This window comes from Pomacea canaliculata, linkage group LG4, assembly GCF_003073045.1.
Source record: "Pomacea canaliculata isolate SZHN2017 linkage group LG4, ASM307304v1, whole genome shotgun sequence".
Classification (NCBI taxonomy): domain Eukaryota; kingdom Metazoa; phylum Mollusca; class Gastropoda; order Architaenioglossa; family Ampullariidae; genus Pomacea; species Pomacea canaliculata.
Genome location: NC_037593.1, coordinates 30,983,652 through 31,010,993, shown reverse-complemented (window position 1 = coordinate 31,010,993; position 27,342 = coordinate 30,983,652). Strand labels below are relative to the sequence as shown.

General features: G+C 36.6%; 1 protein-coding gene across 6 annotated transcripts in view; it reads left to right on the top strand.

Moving 5' to 3' along the window:
* LOC112562263 (RNA-binding protein Musashi homolog 2-like) overlaps positions 1-24,100 on the top strand; it is a 134,653-nt gene extending 110,553 nt beyond the window's left edge. For 2 of the 6 annotated variants that reach the window (XM_025235386.1, XM_025235385.1), the window contains 5 exons: positions 2,441-2,551; positions 6,043-6,231; positions 7,944-8,164; positions 10,743-10,817; positions 11,732-24,100. In XM_025235386.1, the coding sequence (XP_025091171.1) occupies positions 2,441-2,551; positions 6,043-6,231; positions 7,944-8,164; positions 10,743-10,790 (569 nt within the window). In that variant the 3' untranslated portion in view covers positions 10,791-10,817; positions 11,732-24,100. The remainder of the gene's footprint in view (positions 1-2,440; positions 2,552-6,042; positions 6,232-7,943; positions 8,165-10,742; positions 10,818-11,731) is intronic. The other 4 variants (XM_025235388.1, XM_025235387.1, XM_025235389.1 and 1 more) reach the window with 3 other exon arrangements.
* Positions 24,101-27,342: the final 3,242 nt, after the last annotated feature.

Below are 27,342 nucleotides of genomic sequence, written 5' to 3'. Positions count from 1 at the left end.
TGACAGGATTTTTTCAATGGTGGATAAACAGGATTTTTCTTTGCCTGTTTCCCTTTTGAACTCATTAATACCATCTGGAAATGTCAGGGTAACATGGTAGAATATTTACATCTTTGTTTTTAATCCCTTCTGTGAATGGAGTCTTCAGATGTGACTGTTATTGTTGGTAATTGGCAAGCAATGTTAAGCATATTTTTGAATTGTAAATTATTTTAAGAATTTATTACTTTTTTCTTCTGATGACAAAGTGCTGTGAATGAACTGTACATTGTATTTGATGAATGGAGTCAACTTTCACCCTCACTAGTGTACATACACATATGAACTTATTCCAGTAGTTGTTGTATTGGTTGTTGTCCTCTGGTAATACATACCTGTCCTCCATCTCCCCCTGCCCCAAGTTTTTAAGTGCATGGATGTCATGCATATACCCCAGTTTATTGACATAGGAACTCGAACATTCTAAAGTGGAACACTCAGTGTTTCCATGTATGATTTGCAAAAAGGCTTACATAGGTGAGTTTTTGCTAGCTGTCTCTTAAATAGGCATTTACATGTTAATTGCATCTGTACTTTGAGGTGGAGATGTTTAGTTTGAAGTTTAAAGATTTGTTACATTTGAAAACCCCTCAATGTTTATTAGATTGTTTGGGAGAAACTAAAGCCAGCAGAGAAATAAATCTTCTATCCTTATCTTCTGAAACGCTGGAAAATCAAGCATGCCATTGTAATATGCAAGCATAGCAGGTTATTCTTAATCAGCATTACCCAGTGCTGTAATCAGCACAATAAACAAATATCGATTAACTCATGGTGTAAAGTTATTTGCACTTCAGGAACACACAAATACTAGGTAGATCATCAGTTTAAAGTTGGATTTCCTTTGTCATATCTGTGATTCTGCTTGTTGAAGTAAATGCAGTGTTTCTAAGTTGCTGACATGTAAGCAAAGGGTGGCAACTGCATTAATGATATCTATCTCTGTACAGCCACCAGGGCACTCAGCAGTTGTAAATCTTATAACTAATACATTGTTGGTAAAGCACTAACCCATGTTTTCTCTAAAAGGAGAAAGAAAAAGACCATGATATATATAATTAAGCACTACTAATATATTCAACATATAATCTTAAGCATTGTTGTTCATTAAAAGTGCTCAAGATCGTCCTTGATGTAAATGTTTAGCCTATACTTTTGATGAAATAACCCATTTTAACCATAAAAAAGAATCAAAGTTCAAATTTTTATTGCTTCCCCATTGTAAATGCAGGCTAAAGCTAACAGTCCCTTCCTAAATAATTTCTTATATTACATATGACTACTTATGATATAACCAGTTTTTTCAGCTTTTCTTTTTAGAGTATCTGTGCTTCTTAAAAGCGAGGGCTTGAATGTAACATTTCTTAAACTTCTGTTTTTGTTTGTTTTCTTTTTTTGTTTTAGTTTTTGTTTTTTTGTTCTATGCAGTACTTTGCATTTCATGTTCACAATACAACTCATGAGTGTGTGGAGTTTATAGGCTAGACTAAGATATATAAAACTGGCTGTTTTATTTGTTTCCCTCCCTTCCTCCCCCAAATTTTATCACTGGTGTTTTTAATTGTTTGTAAGCCAAAAAAAAGCTTCATATTTATAAAACTGTTTCTGTCCATTCAGTCACCAATAACTATTTGACATCCTCGTGCAGATTGTGATGGACTGAAAATACATTTTGAAATAAAGATTTTCAACTGCATATGGTATTTCTCAATTTCTTCTGTACCTAGTTTTATTTGCAGGGAAGTAGAGAGCATAATTTTTTTAAATGCTGTTTGACATGGTTTTCTTCTTGTGCCTCTGTGTAAAGTGTCTTTTTTGTATCCTCCTGTTTTGTGTAAAATGGCAAATGGCTGCTGTAGAATTACTTCAAGAACTTGCGAAGCTTAATTTCCTGTATATTTACTCTTAATTTTTCAACAGTCAGTAATCCTGCTTTTCCTGGCCTCCTTTCGGTTCCTCAGTTCTTGATTGATTTCCCTACCTTTTTATGGGGGTTTTTGTTTATTTTTTCTTAAGTGCGATGTGGAGCAAATGAGGTTATTTTCCCTTTTCAGTCTTTGCATAATTTATGTAGATTCATTTTCATGAACAATAGATATTTCAAATTGTGCTGGACCATATATTTCACTTACTGACATCAGTCACGACATCACTTTCAAGTTTTCTCCATTACACACAAAGAAAGCCAAAATCCAAGGTTTCTTGAAGATTTTTAACTCAAGGATGATTGCATAGAAGTAAATATTTTGAATAAATGCCACTTATTATGGCAGTTTCAAAGGGAAATTGATGTCTAGGCATATTTTGTCCTGTAAGTTCTTTACAAATGATCAGAAGTTGGGTGGGAACCAAACATAATATCAGGGACACTGACAAAAAGAACGTTGTTCAATGTACACAGGACTTGGAAATGTGCTGAGTCAGACCACAGCCGCTGCTCGTACGCTCGCTTCTCGCCCCATCTCGCGCACTCCCACCCGTGGGATTGTGGGAATTCATGGCGTGGTGCCGGGTAAGATCAGGGGGATGTAACTTGTCACACCACTAGAGCTGTTTGGTAGCAAGTTTCTATCATTTTTATTTCTATTGTGGTGTTCTCCCCCTGTTCCCTCCAATTGCTGTAATCTTGCGATACTGTGTTGTCATATTGGCTGCAAATTGTTGTACAGATATGTACAAAATTTTTAAAACAACTTGAAGCAAAATATTATTTTCTTTCCCATAAAAGTGAATATTTTTGTGCTTCAAGGCATGAGAAAGAAAACAAAACTTTGGGCAAATTTCCCCCCCCCCCCACATTACAAATTCTACTCCTTGAAAATTTTAAAGGAGTTAGAATTTGAAAAGAAGCCTTATTTTTTTGCTTAAATGAAATTCAATATCTTTCCTTATTCAGGAAATCTGCAGTTTTAAATTGTCTGAAATTTCTACATTCCTAGCTATTTGATGTTCATTTGCAATTCCCATGCCTTAGACTGTGGGCTGATGGTTGTTGGTAGACCAGTCGTTATATGTAGATGTGGGCTGGAAGTGACGTGAGCTGCGGTGTTCTGTGGTTTGATTTTCAAGTTTGTTACTTTTATTTAAAGATAAGATAGCTTTTACAAGGACAAGTACGGCATGTAGGCATCGTAGATGGCACAATCCCCAAAACTGCACAGATCCCAAGATATGGCTTTCTAATTTGTATAGACTGTGGAGGTTAAATATTATCTTCCTAAAGTACCTCTCCTTTATGGGTATCCAAATTGCATTTTGTAGCCATCCAAAATAATACTTTTAAAGTGTAAAGGAACTCAAAGAATAGTAAAATCTGTAAAATGCATTGCTCTACTTTGCTGTAACATTTTCTCTGCTCCATCTCTTTGATTGCCCACCCCCCACCACCACCTATTCCTCCAGCCCTCTCTCCCAAACCATCCTCTCTTCAATTTCTGTCTTTTGTTCCCTGCTTCTGATGAATCTTCCATACCTGATTGTCTTAGTTATATCTTACCTGCCCATCTCTCTGTGCTCACCCTACCCGCTCTTTTTGTCTGCTTACCTTTATCGAAATCTCACCTTCTTTTTTCATTAGAATAGCCTTGTATCTACACTCAGTAGTGCAACAAATGCATCTGTGCTACGCTGTAAGTTGGCTCAGAGCAATTGGTCAGTGGCATGTGGGTTTTATCTGCTCATGTTGGCTGATACTTAGTATCAGATTTTGCCTGATGACTAAATGATTGTTTGAAAAAAATGTCTCGCCTCTGTGCTATATATATATATGTATTGCTTGTTTATAAGTATTGCTGGTCTGTCTTACTGCTTTTTCGTCTATAGTTGCATATTGCTGGCGCATTGTAAAATGACTAGTCTGGCTTTGAATACACCTTTGTGATGGATTTCCCCCCAACCCACCCAGTTCTGTATTGTCACTGATAACTGTTTTTGATCAGTTGGTTTGAGCTGAATCTGTCTTGAATGGGAATGTTTTGAACTACCGAAGCTCGATGTTTGCTAAAAGTATAATCTTAAATGAGGAGAAATAAGCTTTTAGAAGTTGATATTGGTGTAGAATAATGTGTGTTGCTGTGGAATTCTGGTACAGCTTGCAGAGAGAGTAGGTGTAACTCACTCAAGACAGATTCATTCGTTTGAAAATGGAGATGCTGTTAACATATCATGCCTCTTAGAATATGTGAAATTTGTCCCTAATTGTAAAATTTGGATGTGGGTTATTGTGTATTTGGAGCTATGTTGCCATGTGACTTGTAATTTCTGCAAGAAATTCAAGTGATTCATGTAGCCTATGAATCAGTGTTGCAAGCGTTTTGTTTGGCAATAACCTTTATCTAGAATTCATAATAGTCAAATTCCAAAAAAGCATTTCTGCTTCTGGTGATTCAGAAAAATCTTTGGAAATGCTTGCAACACTATACTCTCTTAACTATGTTAGCCTTGAATGAAAATAATAAACCTAGTGTTTATGAGTGACACTAATGAAGTTGCCATGTTATATATAGTTATGCTTTATGTCAGTTGATGTTATGACAAATGGAATTCATCACAAACCTACCTCCAGAGACAAGCTAGTCTTGTATCATTGAAAAACCACACTGGAATGTTATGCTTCAGCAAATGGATGTTATGACTGGTTCTCTGTGACTCACTTTTTGTTGTCAATATTTTTCAAATTAGTATTTAACTTTGAGGACAAATTTTGGCAAGTCCTTTGCATTATGCATGGTATTGTATTGAGCAATTCCCCCATTTCATGGCACACATGCAGCATTCTTCTATTCTGCTTGCTCGTAGAGGTAGCACTGTTGTAGAGTTGGCAACTAAATGTCGGACTTTTGTTAGAAATCTGCATGAGTTATAGACAGTTGTAGACTAGATATATCTGTAGCACAAACACAGCACTTCATTGTTTGGTTTTTTTGTTTTTTGTTTTTTGTTTTTTTTTTTGTAGAGTGTAGCAACTGTAAATTTCTGAAGTTCTTTCTCTTTCAAGGAAGATGTCAGAAGGAAACCCGATAACTTTATACTAGTGCTGTAGAAAGTTACTCATGTTTTGCCTTTCCCTCATGTTATAGATGCTTCTTTGCTTGGTAGAAGTTTACTATTGAAATAGTATTAGTGCATTTGCACATGTAGCCTGATTGTGCGTGTGTGTGTGAAGAGGGGGCTATTAGCCAATACCAGGGAAGCTGAAATTTGTTCCAAGGTCACTTTTGCCAGAAAATAATAATAATTAGAAACGATATAAAAAGGTCACACAGTCAGACAAAGATGGTGAATGTTATAATGAAAGCTTTTTTTTTTTACTCTGCCCTTTCTGTAGCCCTTACAGGGCTTTTGTAATATTAGTGTCTTTTGATGGGAAATGTTGAAATGCTTACTCTTAACATGGGTAAGTAATTTTTGAAAGAAGCTTAACTTATTATTTAAAGAAAGCTTATATACCTTATGCTATTAAATAATTTAAAAAGTTAAAATCTGAAAAAAAGCTTTTACTTTAAACAAAATTCAACAAGATTTATTCAAATTACGGATGAGAGAGCCATTTAGTAAAAAGTGAATTCTTATTCTTAATTTTCAATCTTTTCTGCAAGATAATATGAGGAGCATTGTTTGTCCAGAGCTTGAAGTTACACAGCATTTAAAATAACTCTTAAGTCAGTACAATGATAAAATTTATTTATATAAAAAACAGAAATTAAAAACAACGGAAGTATTTTCACACTGTGCAGTAGACAGCACATGTATCTGTAAATTGATTTGAAGCAAATTAATAAATTGAAATTTGATCAAGCAGAATTGAAAACTGGACAGGGAGTGTGTTGAAACACTCTTCAGGTCTTTTAGGAAGTTGGGGGGTAAATCATCAGTTTGTTTGGAGGCATTTGCTAAACAGGCTACTTGCATTTGTAATGAACTGAAGCTTTTATAAAAGACTGGTGACACAAGTGTAGCAGGGAAAAAAAGATTGACAGGTATATCTTCATTTATGTCTGGTAGGCTTCCCTGGTTACGGCATACTTCCTCAGCTGACCGCAGCCCCTACTGCTGACCGCACCTCCTCCCCGACCATATACGCTGACTTTGGCGTGGGTGCCACAGCGGCCATTCCGCGCAGCGAGCAAACCCCCCTCCCCATCAGCACGTCACCCCTCCACCGGGAACCTTTCGCCAGAGCCACAAGCATTGGTGGGTTGACCAGGATAATTTCCCTTGCTTTTTCTTCTTTTCTTTTTTTTAAATCAAAACAAAAGTAGATAAGCTCCAGCTAGAAATTCTTGAATATCTTTTAAAAACTTCTAATTTTTTATGTTGGTACAGTAATTGTAAGCAGAAGTGAAGAAAAAAGTGCCTCAGCAATTGGGCATGATTTGAAATTTGCCATTAGTAACTCCCTTGTGCTTTAGGCAAAATTCTGTTTGTGATTAGCTTCATAGTGGGGATTGCTCGTAAAGCCAAATGCAAAAGTAGCTGAGATTTCCTGCAAGACAGTTTTACCTACAGAAAATTCCAAATAATTTCAAAATGTGGTTATATTTGCTATTTGGTTCAACAGCTGTGGTCTGACTGTTTGCTAATGAGTGGCATTTTATGTTCATTAATTGCTTGGTATTTGGTATGGTTAGGGTGCCTGCCCTTTAAATCTTCCAAATATTAACAAACTGTTTACCTTTATGCACATTTGTTTTCTTTCATCGTTGGAATATGCAACAACCTTTGAAAGTCTGTGCCTCATATGTTCCTCAGACTCCTCAGTTCTAGTGACACCCAGGTTAATTCATAGATTATGTAATGAATCTGCAGCCATTTGTCCTGGGTGGGGTAGGAAAGAATTTTTATCTTGTCTTTGGCTGCTTCATTCTATTCGTGCATAAAAATGCACAACGAGGCTGTCACATGGACAAAAAGCATTACAAAATTAATGGGAAGATAATTTTAAGCAGAAAGGCAGGCATCAAACATTCACTTAATGATAAAAATTTGTGTTTACACACATCCAGATCTTGAAAACATTTCCCACAAAACATATACAGACTTTAGATAAACAAAAGAAAAAACTTTCGAAAGCCAAAGGAAAGTAATGTCTTGATTTAAAAGAACAACTCTTACTTTCATGGATGGACAAAAATGATGTGAAAAGGTACAAGAAGTACTAGCATAAAGTTAATTTAAAAGAACAATATGGGGAAGGTCGCACATTAGTGTAAAAGGCAGACATTCCGTTTACTGCTTTGCCATTTCACATTCTTCAGAAAACTGCACGCAGTCAGAAAATTCAAACTGCCATACTGTACAAGTTATAGGACCAGCCATTTAGGTCTGACAGAAATATGTAGGGTCTTTATTTTTTTCTATTGAGACTAAATGATACAAGCACTGCAGTCCTCAACAATAAGCCACTTGTACAAACATTTGTTACAAATAAGAATGGCAGGTGACCAGTCACAACAGTCTTGCAATAAGGCAGGCAACAATGGAAAGAGGATTGAATGCTCTACCGTTGTGGTTTGATTGGAACACAAAATGAAGTTGAAAAGTTTGATTGCCCAAGAATACACTTTTTGAGGTGACAGGAATTGAACACATAAAAGATGTTGCTCAGGGTGTGCTAACTGTTAAACAGATGATTGAAAACATGATACTTAACACTCAGAATGCTGCGTCAAGAACACTACCATAATTTTGAGGCTTGATTAAAGGGTTTTAAATCACACTCCGTTTCTGTTTTCTACAGTCTTTTTCAAATAGCCACAAACTATTTCAAAATTAAAAGAAAATAATCTGGGTCACCTATTTACAGTACACAATAGCAGCCTTGTCCTAGCCAGGTAGAAAGTTATGTGCATGTCTTTGCCTTGTCATGGTCATCATGTTTCTTTTCTCATGCACTCAACAAGCAGCTGCTGCAACCATGATCAACACTCTAGGCACGGCCCAAGCTTTTCCCACAGCTGCCTCACCTGTAAGCAGCCGCCCATTCCCAACAGCCACTAGTCCAAGCCCTTTGGAGCTGTATGCACCTACACAGGATGGCGTGGGATTTATGCAGGCAGCCACAAGCCCCCAGCCAACCACGTTTGGACATAGCATTCCAATGGGCAACATGGGCCACAGTCTAGCGGTCAGTGCTTTTTAAAGTAACCTTTTTTAATAATGTGAGTGTTTCTGCTTCTTTGTTTGCTTTATTATGTAAATATTTTTAAGTGGTGGATATGCACACCTTTGTGGTAGTGGTTTGAACTGATTGCTGGCAGCAGAGTTGAAGTTATTTGATCATTGTGAACCAGATGTGTCTTACATCAATTTTTCCAAAAATCACCCTTGGGGGTTTTATCTGATATCAGATTTTAAATTTAGGCATTGATGCAACTTCAGTATGTTTCTTTTGGAGGTAGAAGAGCAGAGACATTTGCTTCTTTCTTTCTTTCTTTTTTTTTTTTCAAAGTGGCAGCAGCAGATGTCAACGTGAATATGTAAAATGCACTTTCACACATACATCCACAGCTCCTCTTTATCGCTCCTGTTATCGGACATAAATCAAGACTGTGTTCTGGCTTTTATTTTTAAAAACAATTTAGCACCACCACATTTATCTTGTGCCAAAATAAAACTCTGTTATGTCTTTTACACAGTGCTAACAGCGCTGTTGCACCAATTCCATTTACTTGGCTTAAAAGGACCCCCACGTGGAAGGCACAACTAATGTCTCATATCTGTTTTAAGACCCTTGTCTGCAGCTTGGCAAACACCCAAAGACTTACTTTTCTTTCTTTTACAAATTTGGTGTATTACTTTGCTCTGCTGATTTCTGGTGAATGTTGTTTGCACTGCTTGCTTAATTTAACATGGGTGTGATCTGTGGCTTTGTGTTCCTATGGATGAATTTAGCAGTTGGAGACCCAGCATCTCAAGTTAAGGCGTTGACAAAATAATTGTGGATAAGCTAGAAATAATCAGTAAAAGGATTACTGTAGTGTTGTCTACCTTAGTTTTATCTTTCAGTGTTTGATAAGTGGATAAAATATTTGTTTAGGATGGAGAAATAACTATGAGAACAGATAATTGTAATGCTTGCATATGATGTATTCTGAGTAGGAAACTACTAATATATTTTCTCTCTAAAGCACACATGAATGCCCACGCATGCTTGCGCATGCATATGTGCAAAGACTTTTTATTACTTTTTAAAAAATACTTTTACTTTCCTAAAAATTCTTCTGACAAGTTGACTGCATGGGTTCTATCAATCTATCAATCTGGCAAGATTTAAGCAAAAACAAAAAATTGTGCTCTACTGCCTAGTCTGTCTGCAGTCATACTCCCTCATCTGTCTTCGGTTTTTTCCCACTTACAAGCTTTAAACATAACTCTTTCAGATTTTCTCATTCAAGTACATTTCCATTCCCAAGTTCTGTAAGTTCTTTATTTATTCCACTTAACATGAGTAAAAGGAAGTTTGGACTGTTGCAAATGCAAGGCAATCAAGTATTCAATACCCCGCTTCATGCCAAATGCTCAGAACACGTCTGTCAGGATTTCAGTCCTTTTATGACCAGGCTGCATTGGGTGCTTTTCTCTGAGCACATCACATACATTAATGTTTGATTTTGCTTTAACGGTATCGCTGATGCAGATCCACTCCACTCTTTTAGTCTGGTCTCTCTCTACACTTCACTTTTTCTGTCTCCATTCTTCCCGTGACAATCGTTATCTGTCTCCAGGTTCCTTCAAGCGTAAATCACATACTCAGGACCTAAACTCTGGAATTCTTTACCTTGCAATGCTCGACACTCATCCTAGCTTAAAAGGACTATTTCTGAATGTAGTATTGTCTGGTATTGCTTTGTTTGAATGAGTATTTGATGATTGTTAGTGCTAGGAAGGTAATATGTTTATTACGTTTCATGAATGGTGTACATGACTTTGAATGTTCGTGTGCCTAGTCCCTGTTGAATAGGTGCCTTATAAAAGCTGGTTGTTATTATTATTACTATTAAGCAACCTCAATTTTGCCATGCTGCACAAAAGAGGGAAAATCCCATAAATTTCAACAGAACACACATTACTCCCATTACATTATAGACTGCCTGTGTAATTATTTATGTCATGTCATGTTTAAGTTTAGCTTTTCAAGATTAGTAAATATAGCTTGTGTCATTGGGAAACTGATAACTTGCATTACATTTGCTGTTAGCAAAAGAGAGAAAGTGAAAATGGCTGCAGATTTATGCCCCCAACCATCCTTTTTGCAGAGGATGTGATTGAAGATGTGCACCACTCCTCCTTCCCATCTATTCTAGGAACATTATGTTAGGTTTACAGGCAGGATGTTAGATAAGTGCTTTCACACTATCAAATCTTTCCCAGCTTTTCACTAGGTTAAGCAACAGTTTGTTGCAAAGGCTATTTCTGGCATGTTAAAATCAAATAAGTATGATATGACAAACATTTATCACGTTGATCTAATGCAGCAATCTTCTTCCTTATAAACTATAGTTACTGGCAGTTGCTTGAGTATTTTTAACTGTCCTAGTGAAAGACAAAAGTTTTCCAAAAAGGTGTGCATAGTTGTAACTAAAAACACTTCCCAGAAACACTCAATGCTTGCTTGCTTGTTTGTTGGTTCACCTTTTCTTTTAAATACTGGCCTCTTGGCTTGTTTGCACATGTGCCTACTTGTTCTCTTCAATCATGGACAGGCGTCTCACCAGCTCATACCAGCTGCCTTCACAAATGGCTTCCATTGAATCAAGCTACAACATAATGATCTCAAGGTACCATATCCAATGAACTCTGGTTATAAGCATGCATTCCAGATAAAAATTTAATCTGCTTAAAATTTCTAAATGTTTAAAGCTAGGTATAACAGAACTGTGACATAGTTGGATCCATAGCATACCTATATACAGAGTACGCCTATAATAATACCAACAAGTCATACCAACAATTAGTATTTACAGGGATTGTGCTGTGTAATTTGGGGGAGTGGTTACTTTGAAGCTTAATAAAAGGCTGTAATATTGAGAATGTTATTTATGATAACAACTGAATAAGATGTGTCCAATAATAGATTCTTAACTGTGAATAGGGGATAAGCGACATTGCTAACAGTAGCAACTATGGAGGTTTAACTAAAATCGGACAACAGTGAGCAGTAGGTTATTGGAAAGAGCACGTTGTATTCTCAAGTTACGCTTTGTTATATAGCAGACTTACAGCATCTTTGTTATAGAAGACTTATAATGTAGCATAGCAGATATAGAATCTTTATTGTAATAACAGACTTAAAGCAAGAACATCAAGTGATTTTGTGATTGAGATGTCGTGTACTGTTTCATCACATTTCTTTTTCATGTTATTTTCTTTTGCTTCTTTTTACATATTTTATCAACAGCTTGTGAATGATCACAGTTTTTTTTTTTTTTTGTACTGGAAGTTTTAAAAGTAAAAAATGTGGCTATTTAAACTTAAACTTATAAATGTTTCATTCCTGCATCCACTGGGGGACTAGAGGGGAGATGTATACAACCAAAAAATATGTTCATTCTACCTCTTCCACCCCAGCTAAGTTCCTTATTCCTATCTCCTTACTCAAACACTACTACTTGTGCTACCTTCTTCTATCCTTTATGCTATTCCACTTCTGTTAGCTGCAAATTTAACATAACAACATTGTTGTGTCTTTCAGTCCAGTCTCACAGGGGCGATTTTGACTGGCCGGAATTTTTGACAAGCCTTGTTGGAAGGCAACTGCCAAGGAGACCAGACTAGATGACAAAAGATCAGGGAGAGAGTTTTGCTGTTAGAGAATTCAGTCCACCAGTTACTCTGGCCGATGTAATCCATCTTTTTTGCTGACTAAAGTGTTGCTCTTGCAGCAGTGTTTGTGTTTGAGGAGACAAACAATGCATTGTTGTGGATGCCTCATTTCATTTGCTCTGCTACCTTGCCCATCCGCGCCTCATTCAAAAGACATCATAGAGATGCTGAGGGGTGTGACTACATATTAAAAACATGCTTAAGAACAATGCTTTTTTATTTCAAGGCCATTTATTGTGTACTTGAGCAAGTGTGTGCTTTGAAGTGTGGTAAGACATGTTTGCCCTTTTTGAAAAGACTTATGTTGCAGCTTCCTTCTGGAATGAATTCAGAGTATGCTACTCAATGTGTAATTCTTTAGCATTTTAGCCAAAACGTAGCATGCATGAATAAAATGGCAGACATAAAATTTGACATTTCTTGTCTTGCTTCACATTCATGTTTTTGAAACAAAAATGCAAAAAATGTTGTTTTACTGTTGTCATTTTAACTCTTGTCATTCTTTAATTTTTTAATGGGGTTTTCTTTTGTTTGCTGTTGTTTTATTGATTGATGTTCTTCTAGCATGAAATTTTAATTTTTGTGAGGGAGGTTTTTTTGTGTGTGAATACCATTCAAAGTGAAGATAAATTTGTTAGTTTACTTCCCACTGAACTAATGAGGTGTTGTTTCTGTAGGCATCTTCAAAACACTTCATTCATGCATTTTCATTCCAGTTTAGTGCATACTTTTACACTGGCAAAACCAAAGTGAAAATGGGATGCTTTTTTTTATTTGGCGCTGTTTGCTGGACTCTTTAATAGATGCATTTTTCACAGGTTTGTATTTAAATGATGCATAACTTTCCTTTCCGTATCCTGCATTGCAACTATCTTTGCTTCTATGTATAAACATGAAGAACTGCCTGAAAACATGGCACAACAATCTGCTGTTCAGTGGCTGCTTTTATTATCTTAAATTTTTTATCAGTTGTCATGAAGATGAAAGTTGAGAAAATTAATACTGCACAAAATATTAAAGCTCAAAAATACCCATTTAGCTTGCTTTCATGTGGGTTAATCCTACTTCATCAAGCAGAGGAAATATGGTTTTAGAATGCTGCTAATTAAAGCAGAGCTGTAATATTTCAATGAAGATCGTACTTGGTATCTTTCCAGATATTTAGAATTTTTATTTTGTGTGCAAATGTTTTACTATTCGTTAATTTTTCTTGTAACTCTGTCTCATGACAGTCACACTGATTTTGAGTTTTAAAAAAGTCTAGGCTTCTGGTTACCCAGTTTTCAAGCTATTCATCTTGCTGAACAGCTGTACATTGTAATTACTGTAATATTTTTTACTCATGTTCACACTTACTATGTAACCACATATCCCTCCTGTTCATCTTCCTCTTAGTACTATTTCTCTTCCTTTGTTTAATTTACATTCATCTTTTACATGGGCATGTAGTTTACACTCGCTTCCATCAATACATATATACATACTGTACAGAAGGATATAAAGATAGTCTTAATTTTTTTACAATCCATTTTTGAGGGACATGTATACACATGCATATGAACACATGTGTAAGCATGTGCATGCATACATGCACAACAGACACACACACGCTGATTCCATGCCTGCTTGAGCTTTTAAGTTTACACTTGCAGTTTGTGACACGTTGTGTTCATGTAAATTATTCATGATCTGTATGTACAAAATAATATGGGAACATGTCTCACTCTTGTGTGTTCTTCACATCCAAAACTGGCGTTGAAGCCATCTTTGTTCCTTGTTGTTTGCATGCTTGGCTGTTGATGCTCTAACTATGAATGATCATGGTCACCTGTTCTGTAATAATGAATTTTACTCAGATAAGTTTAACCATGTGATGTAAATTTCTTTGCCCTTGGCACTTTTGAAAAAAAAATCCTTCCCCTGGTGATGTACATGCAGTTTTCCTTTATATTGTAAACATTTATGTCACACACACTGAAAAATACCCACAGCAATATATATTTAAATATATAAATATCTGTCCAAGAAGAACAACAGCTTTTATCATGTATGTGTACAGAGTTTTTTTAATTTTCCTGCTAACTATTCTTCCATCTTCTTCCCAAATTTGTGGATATCACTTTATGCATTCGGTTTCTATACAGCCTATACTCTTGTCCATCCAAGTATGGTTTCCTGTTCTGGAATTTTTTAATATACATGGATGTTCTCTGGCATTTTTATATCATTCTCTTAAAGAATCTTGTTATATTTGTGATGGTGTAAACTTGTGAATGTATCTACTACATAATTATACTCACCATGTTGAACTTTTAAGTGAATTGTCCATTATGAACACCAATAATAGAAAAATGTTGATGTATGACATTGCTATTATTCAAAGATCTGTTGTTTTTTTTTTAAATATGAAATCCTCTGCAAAAGCATGTTTGTTGTCTGACATGCTTTTGGATGGTTACTTTTGCATGCCATCTTATCTCCCTTTATATAATAATTTTAACATCTACACATCTTACAGCAGGTACATTTTTGTGCATAAAAGTTTAGAGTTCTTCCATTTTTACCTTTTTAAACAGTGTGGGGTTTTCTTTTTTGAAGGACCACTTTATACAAGTTGGGCTGTAGAAAGGATGTGTCAAACTGTGCTGTAAGTGTCTTTCCTTGAAAGAAGAGATACACACAGTTATGTTTAGAGAAACATCTTAGTATGAAGCTTGTTCACCTGGTTGTGTCTGACCACTCTATTAAGGAACAGTGCCCTGTTGTGAAACATACTGAATTTCTCTCTTCCCCCTTCTCGCATAAATGTTGAATTTCTATGCAAGTGATGTCTATAGACATAAATAACATTCAAGTAAAGAAAGCATTGGATTTAGGAAGTTGAGGGGAAGGGCTATATAATTTTTGTGTTTATTTAGTTATTATTTGTGTTTTAATCTTTTTTGCATGTCAGCACCACGAAGTACTGCATTTATACTTTTTGACATCACACAAAGGCTTGATTCTATTCTTTCTGGCACCCTCCCTCCATGAAAACAGTTTAATCTGTGTTTAATCATGATAGACAACAACTTTTCCAGCAAACCTTAGTTTGATAAATTTCAGAGCTTTTTGGCTTTGAAATTTTAATCTCTCCTCTTACTCCCCAATGTTTTCTAAAATGAATCAGACTTTGGTGTATTTTTATTCACTTCTTCAGCTGGAGGGAGTGGGCAAGCCAACTTTACATTGGCTTTTGTTGTGATAATACAGCTGAACATAGGGAGTGATATGAAGAGGATCAGATTACAGTCACAAATCATTTATTAGAGCTTCTAGGAAAAAAAGATGTTCCATTCATCTCAGGTAAATTATTCATGTGACAAAAGCTGCGTACAGGCCACATAAAGTAGTATGTTTAAACATTCTGTTCCTCTTTGAAACCATTATCATTGGGCCTCTGAAGATGTGATCTGAAAATTAATCTGTGTTCAAAAGGGTTTGATGATGCCATTGAAATGCTAGGCAGCTATTGGCGCCTAGAGGCAAAAGATGTCAATGAATTTTGTATAAGTAATCACGAAGTAAGCTTAAAATCTATACTGAAATAGCTATCTGGCCTTAATTACATTTTTTTTTTCACTCCATATTTGGAACACACTAAAAGATCACAATTTTTTTTTAAATTCTCCACAATTGCAGAACTACATGTATAACTAATTTACATTTAGAATGCTTTTTTCTCCAATGAAATTAATGTCACAAATGCATTCATATAATTTTTTTGTAAATAATGGCTGGTTTCTGATTTTTTTAAAGTACTTTTTTCCTTTTTTAAAAAGACTTTTGTTTGGTAAAGGGTAATGATGTGTCTTCATTTTCAGAGTGTTCTAAAGGAGGGCTTGCAGCACAGCCAAAAAACAATAAAAATACTGAAAACATCCATTCATGTTGTAGTGTCTTGTTTTGATGACAGATTTGGAAAGCCAAGCTGCTGTAGATGCTAATAAGAACCTCTTCCAGTTACTTTAAGTTAGCACTAGCAGTTTATGGGTTAGTGAGAATGACAGGGCTTCACATGCATAGAAATCAAGATGGTAGATTTCTAATTAAAAGGTATTTATTATTCTAAACACAAATCATTAACAGGTAAAAGCTTTCTTGCTTGAAAATTTGCTTGTTTGCGTGGAAAAGAAACCCAAACATCAAGGCTCTTGATTAACAGATTGTAAATGAAGAAAAGATCAGGTCAAGAGTTTTTAAGATACAACATGTGAGCATTGTCTAAGAAAATTGTGTTTAGTTGGAAATTTTAGAGGATGTTTCTTGGCTTAGAAAAATGTGTGAGGCTCAAGGGCTTTGAAATTACAGAACTGCAATTCATTTTTACAACAGAAAATGATTATTTTCATTAAATATTTGGGAAATCAGGCTTTTTGGGATTTTTTCCTAAGTAAATACAATAATCAGTTTAATTTTTGTGTGCAAAATCTATTTTAGTCTTTAGAGACAATACATTGCTAAGTTTCTTTAACAGCATAATTAAGGGGTGAGTACTACTAAATGGCTGCAGTTGTAAATGCCCTCTACTTGTTTAAACATTTGAAATTTAGGGATAAACAGGTTTGTTTGTCAACTTTTTTGTTTCTTCATTATATTGTATTCAAACTATTAAATGTAAGAATAATCTATGTCCTTGGCATTTCTTATGTCCTTTGACGGATGATGGATGTCCTTGTTCCAAACGCAAAAAAAAAAAAAAAAAATGTAAATAAACTGAATTTTTAGAGCAAATTTAAATGATCAATCTGCAAATTGCATGCTTTTTCTTTGCATGAAGTATTTATTGCATGGTTCTATTCATCTTTATGTGGTGTCAGTCACTCCTGATTTGAGCCTTTGCTTCTGTTTGCACTTGCGATAAAGAATTCTGAGCCTGCTAAAATAATGGTGACTGTAAAATTCATAAAATCCTTTTCTTTTTAAATTAGCATAGATGTCATTTTGGGGAAAGAAGGGGCTAGAATTTTGAATCACCACAAAATAATGAAAATCTTCCCCCACAAGTTGGAGAGTTGATGACTGTTTCGTGAATCAAAGTGTGTTGGTTTCATGAAAATCAACTGGCTAAAGGCTGTGCAGTGAGTTGCTGACTTTTTGAATCAGCACTGCTGGAGTGTTGGACAAAAAAACACTGATTTTTTCTAGGCTTGATTAGTTTAAATTGGGTAGAAAATGAGTAAATTTTGTACACTTGAAGTCCATCGAGAACAAAATTTAGTAGTTACAGGTTTAAGAAAGGACACTCTATCATTCCTGTGTACTTTCATAAACCTTTTAGTTATAGTCCATCAATTATGAGCACAATGTTTTCAGTTCTCTTTGTTTCTGAGATATTTATAACAGGCAGACAGGTTTACTTTAAACTTTTCATGAAAAAAAGGGTATCTGGGATAGCGAAACAATGAAGGAGGGTTTCGCTATTTTTTTTTTTTAAATCCCATTTCCTGTGCAGCTTATTTTTGAATAACAACTGTTGAATGATGACTTTTAACAGGCTACCTCTGTTGATAATGGAAACACTGTGATCCTAGGTGTAGGTTTTAGCAGAAATCCTATTGTTTATTGTTTGTGTACATGAAAGAAAGCATGGCTGTACATACAATGTCTAGAAAAGTCTTTTAGACATTTAGTATAAAAGTAGTTGATGCTGTAGATTATCTAAAAAGCAATAATATTGTTATAGGTGCAAAGAGGTGTTTGTTTTGAAAGATTGCCATAAATGTGGCAACCTTTTCATTCCTGACACAACACAAGGACGACCATTGTTTGTTTACCTTATTTTGCTCCTTCCCGCCTGTTCTGTGACCATGACATTGACACTCATGCCAAAAATGTCGAGGGCCAGATTTTTCATGCTTAGGGCATTGGCCACACATTAATTTTATGCATTAAGAGAACAAGAGAATCTGGGCTTTCACAAGTTAGAGGATGCATCCCAACATCTTTCAGAAGATGATAGGTGCTTGCACAATAACGTTGAATTACCGGATTATGGAGAGGGAAAGGTTTGCAGACTTATGCACTCAGGAATGGAAAGGTTGATTACTTTTTGTTGTTGATGGTGATGCGGGAAAAGGGTTGGAATTGTGTTTTATTCTTTCCTTGCTTGAAGCGCCTCTGCAGCAAGAGAAATATGTCCATTCAATGTCACAATTAATGTTTGTAACTGCTCTTGAGAGAATTGTTTTCCTCATGGGTCAAGAAGAAATGGTTTGAAATTTTTGTATTCATTTTTAATGATGTGAAATTGTCATGGCAGTAGTAGTTTAGTGAGAAGTAGGGAACTGACAACAGAATTTAACCCAATTTTATTGAATTTGGTATCTTAGGATTTGTTTCATTCTATGGTCATTATAGTCATTGTTTTTATTTTTTCTTGAGTTAAACTCCATTATAAAATGGTTGGAATAATGAACATTTCAAGTGACAAAACTAAATATAGCCATTTCACATGTTGTTGATGAAGCATTTTGTTTAGATAGAAAACTGAAACAAATCATTGTTTGCAAAATATGACGTATGCAGGTATGCTGGGACTGGGGAAAAAAACTCACCTCTTTTCAGACTGTTTTTCAAGTCACTTATTTATAGTGAAAGAATAGTGATGTGATCCCTTTAATTTATCTTGCAATGTTTGCAGTGAAACCATCAACTTTTGATTAATTTAGTCACCTGACTTGATTGTTGATTTATATTCTGAAGTGTAAAACTGAAGCATTTTTCTCTGCCAAGAAAAGGTCAAGGTCATCCCCTGAATTTTTTTTTTAAAAGGCCATTGGGGAGCAACCTGTTAGAAACCTAGCTTCAGGTGAGGGCGGTGCCCATTTTCTCTCCCTCCCTTCCTTACCTTCCCCAACCCTCTGTGGAGTCAGATACCTATTCCTAAGAGCTGGGTTAACTGGAGTAAGTTTCTGGACATGGGTATCGAACCGGTGGGCCTCTTGGCTGTGATCGCTGAGCCATGCTTACTCTTCCTCTCAAGAAAAGGCTTTCTACAGTTGCCAGTTGAGCAGAAGAAAGTTGAGAAAAAATTGTTATATTATAACTATGATTGCTGCCAGGTGGCTGCATCAGTGTTAAGCATGTCACAATAATAACATCAATGCTCATATGTGCTGTTATGACTTATTCCACAGAAAGCTCAGCTGACAGCTAGATATTTTGTTTCTTTTGCTGGAGTTTTGCCAGCACCTTTCCAGTACCTGTTGTTCTGTTTTCATTGAGAATCAGTCAACTTCTCTTGCTGTTCTGCTTTTTTTCTTATTTTCCACCTGCTGGCTCTTTTTTTTTTTTTTCATATTTTCTCTTCACTCCTTTCATGGTCTGTGCTGCTTTTTTGATGAAACAGCTAAGTTGCTTTATAGGAATCTGTCCTTAAAGATTTCAGAGGAATTAAAGCAGAAGATGAGAATGTGGGTTGTAAATATGATAAGCATTATGTTAGCAGGTTTGGGCTTTCGACAGTCAGTTTTATGGTTGCATGAAGGAATATTCTGAGAGAAAGGTTTTCACATCTGCAAGCTCAATGGCTTTTGTGCATTCCTATATGCAGCAGTGGGTTTTTTTGCATGCCTTTAAATGCCAGTAATTGTCTCATTAACTGTATGGGTGAGTGACAAGCTGGACCTTTGGTGTGGATTTGTTTCCGTCACCATCTGGTAACCCTGGGAACTAATCACGTTTTCCATCCTGCTTTTTGATTCAGCAACTTTCATAATTTCTGCCCATTTTCTTTCAAACATACTGCTTCAAATTTTCAGTCCCAACTTATCCTTTCTTCTTGCCCACTCCTTGTCTGCCTTGAACCTTGAACCGTTATTATCCCTCCCCTTCCTTTATTACTTCCCCAAATTTTTTTGTTGTTGTAAACAAAGCTGGGTTTCCCATTCCCAGTGACTGTATATAATGAGGTGGTCACGGTGTTATTGTACTGAGGCAGCTGATATTTTAGTTTGCTGATAGTCTTCATTTTCTCAAGCACCTGCCAGCTTGATAAATATGCTTTCCATTTCCATTTAAATGTCATATCCAGCAAGGTCACAATATAGAGATTTAGGGAAGAAACAAAGGCTGACCAGCATCTGTCAATGGCAGTTAAAATAACGAACTATCTTGTCCCAAAATACTGGAGAATGACCACTTGGCATTCCAGGTCAGAAAGGAATTATTTCCTGAAAGGTAACAGCTTACCTGAGGTACATTATTTTGTTTAAAATTGAGCAAAGAAATCTTTCTTCTGTGACACGTTTACAGTCGATGCTTTCCCCTTCCTTATAACACTCCAAACATCTTTAACTTTAGCATAATTTTATATAACCTCACTTTTCCACGTCATGGTAATGTTTTTATAGACTGTATTTTCCAGTTCATTATTACAGATGCTATAACAGCAGATTACAGATTCCCAATCATGGTTAGTAACAAATTTGCAATCTTGAAGTTTTTAGCTCTGCTGGTGGTGAGAGCGGACAGTCCACACTGGCTGACGACACATTGAACCTAATGTGTTGTGTTGCGGTGGCGAGCTATTGTTTTATTTTCAGTAGACTTAGAGGATCAAATTGCCTCATAAAGTCTTTATAGATGCAGTTTCAGATTTCAGCAGGCTTCATCTTGCAGTTCATGATGTGGATTATTTTGATGCAGAAGCTGGCTATCCTAACTAAAATGGTTTAATGTCCTTATTGCTGTCATCACAACATACTATCAGATTGCAAGCACAGTCTATGATGATGTTGAAACCAAATAAGTTAACTATTCTTCTCCCCCACCCACTTTTTTTCAAGTCATGTTCCAGTAGCTAGCCTTACCTTTTTCTCCTCACTGTGCTATTTGTTTTTCACCGAGACAAAAATCAGCCGCTTTGTAAAATGAGTACATCGGTGTTTTCGGGAAAAAAGGGAAAATGCTCATGCAAACGAAAAAATTGTCACTTTATTATTCCACTGGTGTGTTTTCTTCATCTCTATATTGTGTAGAGCAAGAAATTTGATGTGACATGTAAGTTGCTGTTTCATTGCATTTTTTAACCTCATCAGTCTTACCAAACATCTTGGCCCATTTTGTTTTTCATGCTATGACGGTGTGGTTTTTATATAGCATTTGTTACAAACTTTTCAACTAAACTGTTACCTTTTTTCATTTTTGTGGTTGGAAGTTTTGAGTTTGATTCATTTTGCACATCCAAGTTTGGACAAAAACAAGCTAGCTTTGTAAGGTTTGTTTAGAACTGTAGCTTTCTCCCTAATTTTTGGCACAAAAAGTAAATTTTTTGTAAGAAAACAATTTTGTTGGAGTGCTAACATTATAGAAGATATGTGAATACCTCAATTTTAATTTTCCTTTTTTTTCTGTCTACATTAACTTGAGATCTCATTTTTGTGTTGTGTGAACTTGCAAGTGTGGAGAATGTATGTTCATGTTCATTTGAAAATCTGAATGCACATCTGTACTTTATAGTGTTATTAAATGGCTTATTACAAGGAGAAAATTATAGAACTGAAGAAGAATAAAGAACCACAGGGGGTGTGGGGAGCAAATAGCTGAAAGGATAGTGTGTCCTATAAAGGATTTATGACAACTCATGGGAGTACTATTATCATGGGAGTATTATTTAAGCAGTACTAGTGATGGACGTGATGATGCTTACGCAGTGAATGCTGTAGGGAATTTGTGCTACAACAGAGACCAACATTAAAGAACACTTCTTTTTTGCTTTAATCTGTATTGAAAAGATGGTTTTGAGGGCTTTATTTATAAAGCATTCAAAGCTAAACTGTCTCTTGCAAACTTTAATTTTAAAAAACTTTACTGGTGACAGCTTTGGAATTTATATCTGGCTCTTTTAAAATGTCTTCCTGAGATAACCACCTAGAGTTTTTATTTGCAGTTTCACTTAAAAACACTCAACAGATGTGTGTAAAATATTAGTAACACCCTTAATTTTGCATTTAGTTTTGAAATGTTCTGATAAATATGCAACATACAGTGGATGAAAAAAACTCAGGAATAAACGTGCAGCATGTAGAGGAGAAATTCAAGAGATGCATTTGATAGAAGTGCATTGTTTAGAAAGGTTGTGACTTGCATAAGATCAGGCTAATTGTCAGAATTAGTATCACACTTGCTTACAAGTTAACCTCATTTCTTGTACATTTTAAACTTGTCTGGTTAGATGTGTGCTATATGGTAAATGAAAGTCAACAGCTCATCAGATTCTTCTCAAAATTTGACAGGAACTAGCATAATTGGCCGCATTATGACCACTGAAATTCCTATCACCTGTTGCATTTAAGTTTTTTTGCTCCCTTTCAGTCCCCTGTGGTGCTGTACTTCTTTGCAACTATCAGCTACCATACCTGTTCTTTGAACTTTGACATCTAGAACTTAGTCTTCTCGGTTGCTTTACTGATAACTGGGCAAAGCAATAAACACAAAAACCCACCTAAGAGCAGTGCAGAGATGTCAAAGATAGATGGTGTTAACCACTAGTTTCTTAACCATGTCTTAAAGCCACATTTATAGAGGTAACTTGGATTTGGCTTGATACAAGACTTCTGGAACGCATCTTTCATGCCTGTTACTTTTTCCAAAATATGGTGGACACACTGAACCTAGTACCCATTTCAGTGTTTGGTATGAGGTAGGGTGAGCTAATGAAATCAAGCAGCTGTGTATGTTTTATTATTTGTACAGGAATTTGATGGAAAACTGTGTTCAACAGAATTTGTATTTTTTCTTAGATGTGGCCATATGCTTTGGTTTCTCACTAGTTTGAAAGTTGTTAGTCACTTAAGAACAAAGGGGTGAAGATTAACGAAAACAAGTCCATCCATATTTGTTACATTGTCTCTCCTTGTCTCTTGCACAAGTGTGAAACAGAATGCAGCATCAACCTGTGTAGCTTATTCGTGTTGTGGTTTCATGAACTGACTTGTGATGACAAACATGGCAATGTTACTTGAACAGTGGCTTTTGATTTAACACGATAAGGTTTGAAGGTGCACAACCGGTTAATCTGCTGCCATGGTAACTTGCTGGCAACAGTAGTATGTTTCTTTTATGTGGATTTTGTATAGCATATTGTTTTAAAAGACAGAACGCCTGATTGTCAGTTTGGTTTCAGAGGTATGAACATATTAGATGAAAAAAAAAAGGTGAAGATCGTTCCATGACCATCGATTCCATGATCTGCATTTTGCTAGGACCATTTCTCCCACACCCTCACAGTACACCAATTGCTGTTGGCTATGCAATCTGCAAGAAAAAAGAAAAGAAAATGCATGTTCTGGAATGGTTGTACATAACACATTTGTAAATGGTTTTGTTTTTATATATATATGTGAGCAAGGGCAATTTTTTCAGCAATGTCTTGCATAGGTTGGCGCTTTGTTGGACATTATTATTGTTATAATTATTTCAAATGTGCTACATTTTTTTTTATATTAAAATATATTTTAAAACCTGTTTTTGTGAAGTTTCTGATTCTAAGTGCAGAGTTGCCTTGACAAGAAAAGTGGATTTATTAAAGAAAATGGCCTTTTCCTTTTTTGTAAGGAAAGTGGGATTGTGGGACTGTATGATCAGCTATTGTCAGTCATTTGTGAAATGGTGAGGATGGCAAGACATCAGCACAAATTGTTTATCTCCTTGACCATTGTATGATCTTTTACTTTCCTTTTTTTTAAAATTCAGCATTCTCAGTTGTAAGATTTATATTTGGTTTACATGTGTTTAGTGGGTTTAATCAGATTTGGTTGTGTCCCCTGTATCATTTGGTTCTAGCAAAGAGAAAACTCAGAACAAAGAGGACATGTGCCAAAGCAAGTTTATTATACCATCTGTACATTAATGCACTTTTTGGGGGGCAGTACACGTTTTAGCGAAATAGGATTTCCATTTTTTTTTTCAAACTTTGCATGAACAGATGTGCATAAATGAATTCACAGAAGTACGTCCATGCTGTGAAGTTTCTTTTGTAAATAAATTCTATTTCAGGCCACTCTGTATTAAGCTGACCCCTCTGTTCCTGTAACCCTTCCTGTTGTTTATAGTCTTGTTATAAAAACCACACACAGCTCTGTCTCTGTAACATTTCTTTCCTTTGTTTGGAATGGAGAATCCTCCATACTATATTGTAATGTGAGATGTATGTGCACAATTTTTTATTTGAGAAATAAACATGGTTGAACTCAAATCCTAAGCATTATATGCATAATGTATGTGAATGTAAGCATAAACCTGTGTAAGAATATGCTGTTTGATGGAGAAATGAAGGACTAACATGTTTGAAATTCATTTTACCTTTTCTTTACATCTGTCACTTTCTTTTTTTCGTCATCTTATTATTCTTTCTCTCTGTCTTTCACACACTCAATTCTGTGTACAAAAATTTTGGAAGTACTTGATGATGCAACGCACACTAATCCATATTCAAGTCTAGTAATCCACATACGCGAATAGATGTGTAATGAGTCATCTGCTCAGAAAAGTTCATTTGAAAAGATGCAAGGGTAGAGTTGCAGGGATTACACCTGTTTGTCTACTGCCACTATAGCTACCCCAGCTTTTACTTCGGGTTAGGCTGTACAAATATAGGGTGGCAACGAAGATCAGCAAAGAGAGTGCTGCAGTTCACCAGGCATGAGAAACGAGACCACTAGCTTGAAGGTGCATCAGCACTCAAATAGACTTGTCTGTAGTCCTGTAGATAAAAATCATCCATAGATCACTAGCAGGCCCGTTCTTAGCCCCCGCGGGGCCCGAGGCAAAGGGCATGTGCGGGGCCCTCACGCCACGATCACACGGTTTTAGTTGGGATCTAAAGTCACTTGCCTAGTTACCATATCAATCAAAAGCGCGGGGCCCCTTGAAGCGCGGGGCCCTAGGCAGATGCCTCGTCCGCCTGCCCCTAAGCACGGCTCTGATCACTAGAATATGCTAGTGAAGTAGAGAGGAGAGAGCTGACTGCACTATGTAACCTCACCACAAAGTACTTTCCATTGCTCAGTCCTGCATGTTTCAAACTGCTCCTGACTATTTGCAAGAGATAATTCCTCCATACCAGCCGTACGTAGCCTGCACTCAGGCTCCATGTCACGCTTCTGTCTCCCTGCAGTGGAAGACACCAACAAGAAGCGCACTGGAGCCAGGCCTTCAAAAACGCGGCACCTAAGCTGTGGAATGCTCTGCCATCGTCACTCTCCACCATCACCTCACCAACCACGTTTCGCAAAAGACTGAAACCATCTGTTTCTTTCAAACCAGTCTTAAACTACCAAGAAACACTTCTGTCTATATTTTTTTACTTTCCTGGTGTTTTCTATATTTGTTCACTTTATTTTTTCTTCTTTTGTTTTTTCTGCGCAATGAGCATTCTTCTGAATTGATACCTGCGCATTACAAATTGACATCATCATCACGATGAATGGCGCGAAGAAACCGTTACGAAGAGGCTGACTTTCGACGGGTCAAGAAATGGCCGTAGTGGGAACCAAAATGGCCGTAGACAAGCAGATCACTGAACAAAAAGACGAACAAGCATGTGTGAAATACCAGACACGAAACTCACAACAGGTTATCGGAGAAAACAACAAATACAGAAAGCTAGTCCCCACCAGCCGTTTAGGCGAAGGGACATCACTCTAAAGTCTAGATCTTATTCATAGCTGACGGTTGTGTGTCGTCTGCGATGCCACAGGACTGGATGTCACTGTGCTCGATGTTTAATGAAAGGGACTGCGTGTAGAGAATGTAAGGATAGGGCCCACAACAAAACCCCCGATGACTGCCATGGAAGACCGGAAAAGGCTGGGAGATGGTAACCAATGACAACTGTCTGAGATGGGACTAGACTTGATTGTCAATGGCGCGGAGCAGTGTTCAGCCGCCACAGCACAGTGCAGTCCGCTGCTTTTATTTCAAAGGAAAATCGATCAAAAATCTCAGGGAGAAGTTAGAGGTCATTACTGCTGAGATGAGGGAAAGAACAAAAGAAGCAAGAAGAGTCCCTCAGTAGAGGAGGCATGCAGAATGCAATGTTTCAGATATTTAGTCTGAGCACTGGTGATGGTACTGTTGACCAGATATGTCTGCGCTCTCTAAAAATCTGGTAATAACCTCAAAACCAGATGTCTGCTCTCTAAAAATCTGGTAATAACCCTACGACCAGATATGTCTGCACTCTCTAAACATCTGGCAAAAACCTCAAGACCAGATGTCTGCGCTCTCTAAACATCTGGAAATAACCTCAAGACCAGATTTTCTCCTTTCGCTCGATCGACACCCATTTTGTCTGGCTGCTCTGCTCTCCTTGGAAACGCAGGAAACTGGAGCTCTATCCGAAACAGAGCAGGAGACAGGCAGAGAATGATGGTCCATAAGCCGGGGCAGTTTAACATCAAAACTGAGGAGCCTGCTCTTACTTCTTAAGAACAAGACTGAAACATGGACAGCATACGAGGGGCAGGAAAACATACAAATAAAATATGAACTATAAAAGAATAAACAACCATATTAAACGAATAAAATCCAATACAGAAAACACAAAGAGGAACGAAATAACAAGAACAAGAGCTGAAAGTAACATGATATTGGAAAAGGAAGGGTGTGAAAAAGGACTAGCATTATGGGAAAGGTGGTTAATATAATAAGAAGTGGGAATTTATAAAGCGTAATATCTCAGCCAAATATGAATTTATTGCACTGAACAAGATCACAAAATAGTATCAAAGATGTAGAACAAGTCAACAAAAAAAGTAACAAAGATGAAAACGAAGAACATGCGAGAACTCACTGCGTTCCGACAGTAAAGGGCGATAACGGTAGATGTAACGGTAAAGACTCAAGAGAATAAAGTTAGTGACACCAGGAGAATACTGGGAAGATATGGCGTAATCTTGAGAATGTGAAGAAATGTTATCACGTGAAACTACAAGAGGGTGATTATTACTTCAGTTTACTCACTGTAGCTCAGGGTCGCTGCCGAAGCGAGTGAAGGTGGCGGAATGAAATCATTCAATAGATCTAAACAGTTCGCACTTCAAAATAACATTATATACCGTCCTGCTGCAAACCAGAAGAAGAAGAAAACGCAGCAGAAGCACATGTAGACATGAAGGTCTAACATTTTTATCCAAATCGAAGCACGACCACAAAACAAACAAAATCACGGAGAGCCGATCCCCTCAGCCTGTTAGGCGAAGGGCCAGAACTCTCACAGGTATAGAATCGAAGATGAACATATTTATTTGATAGAAAACCGCTTTTACATGATGGTAATTTAATGACACTTGGGAAATAATAATGAAGAGGAAAAGAACGTGGAGCTAGCCCGAGATTCACATTCAGAAAGAGATGTATGCCCTGAAGGTTAATACAAGGGAAGTAACAACACACGAGCAAGCACAAGAGTTGTCATGGTATGGATTACACTCCCTT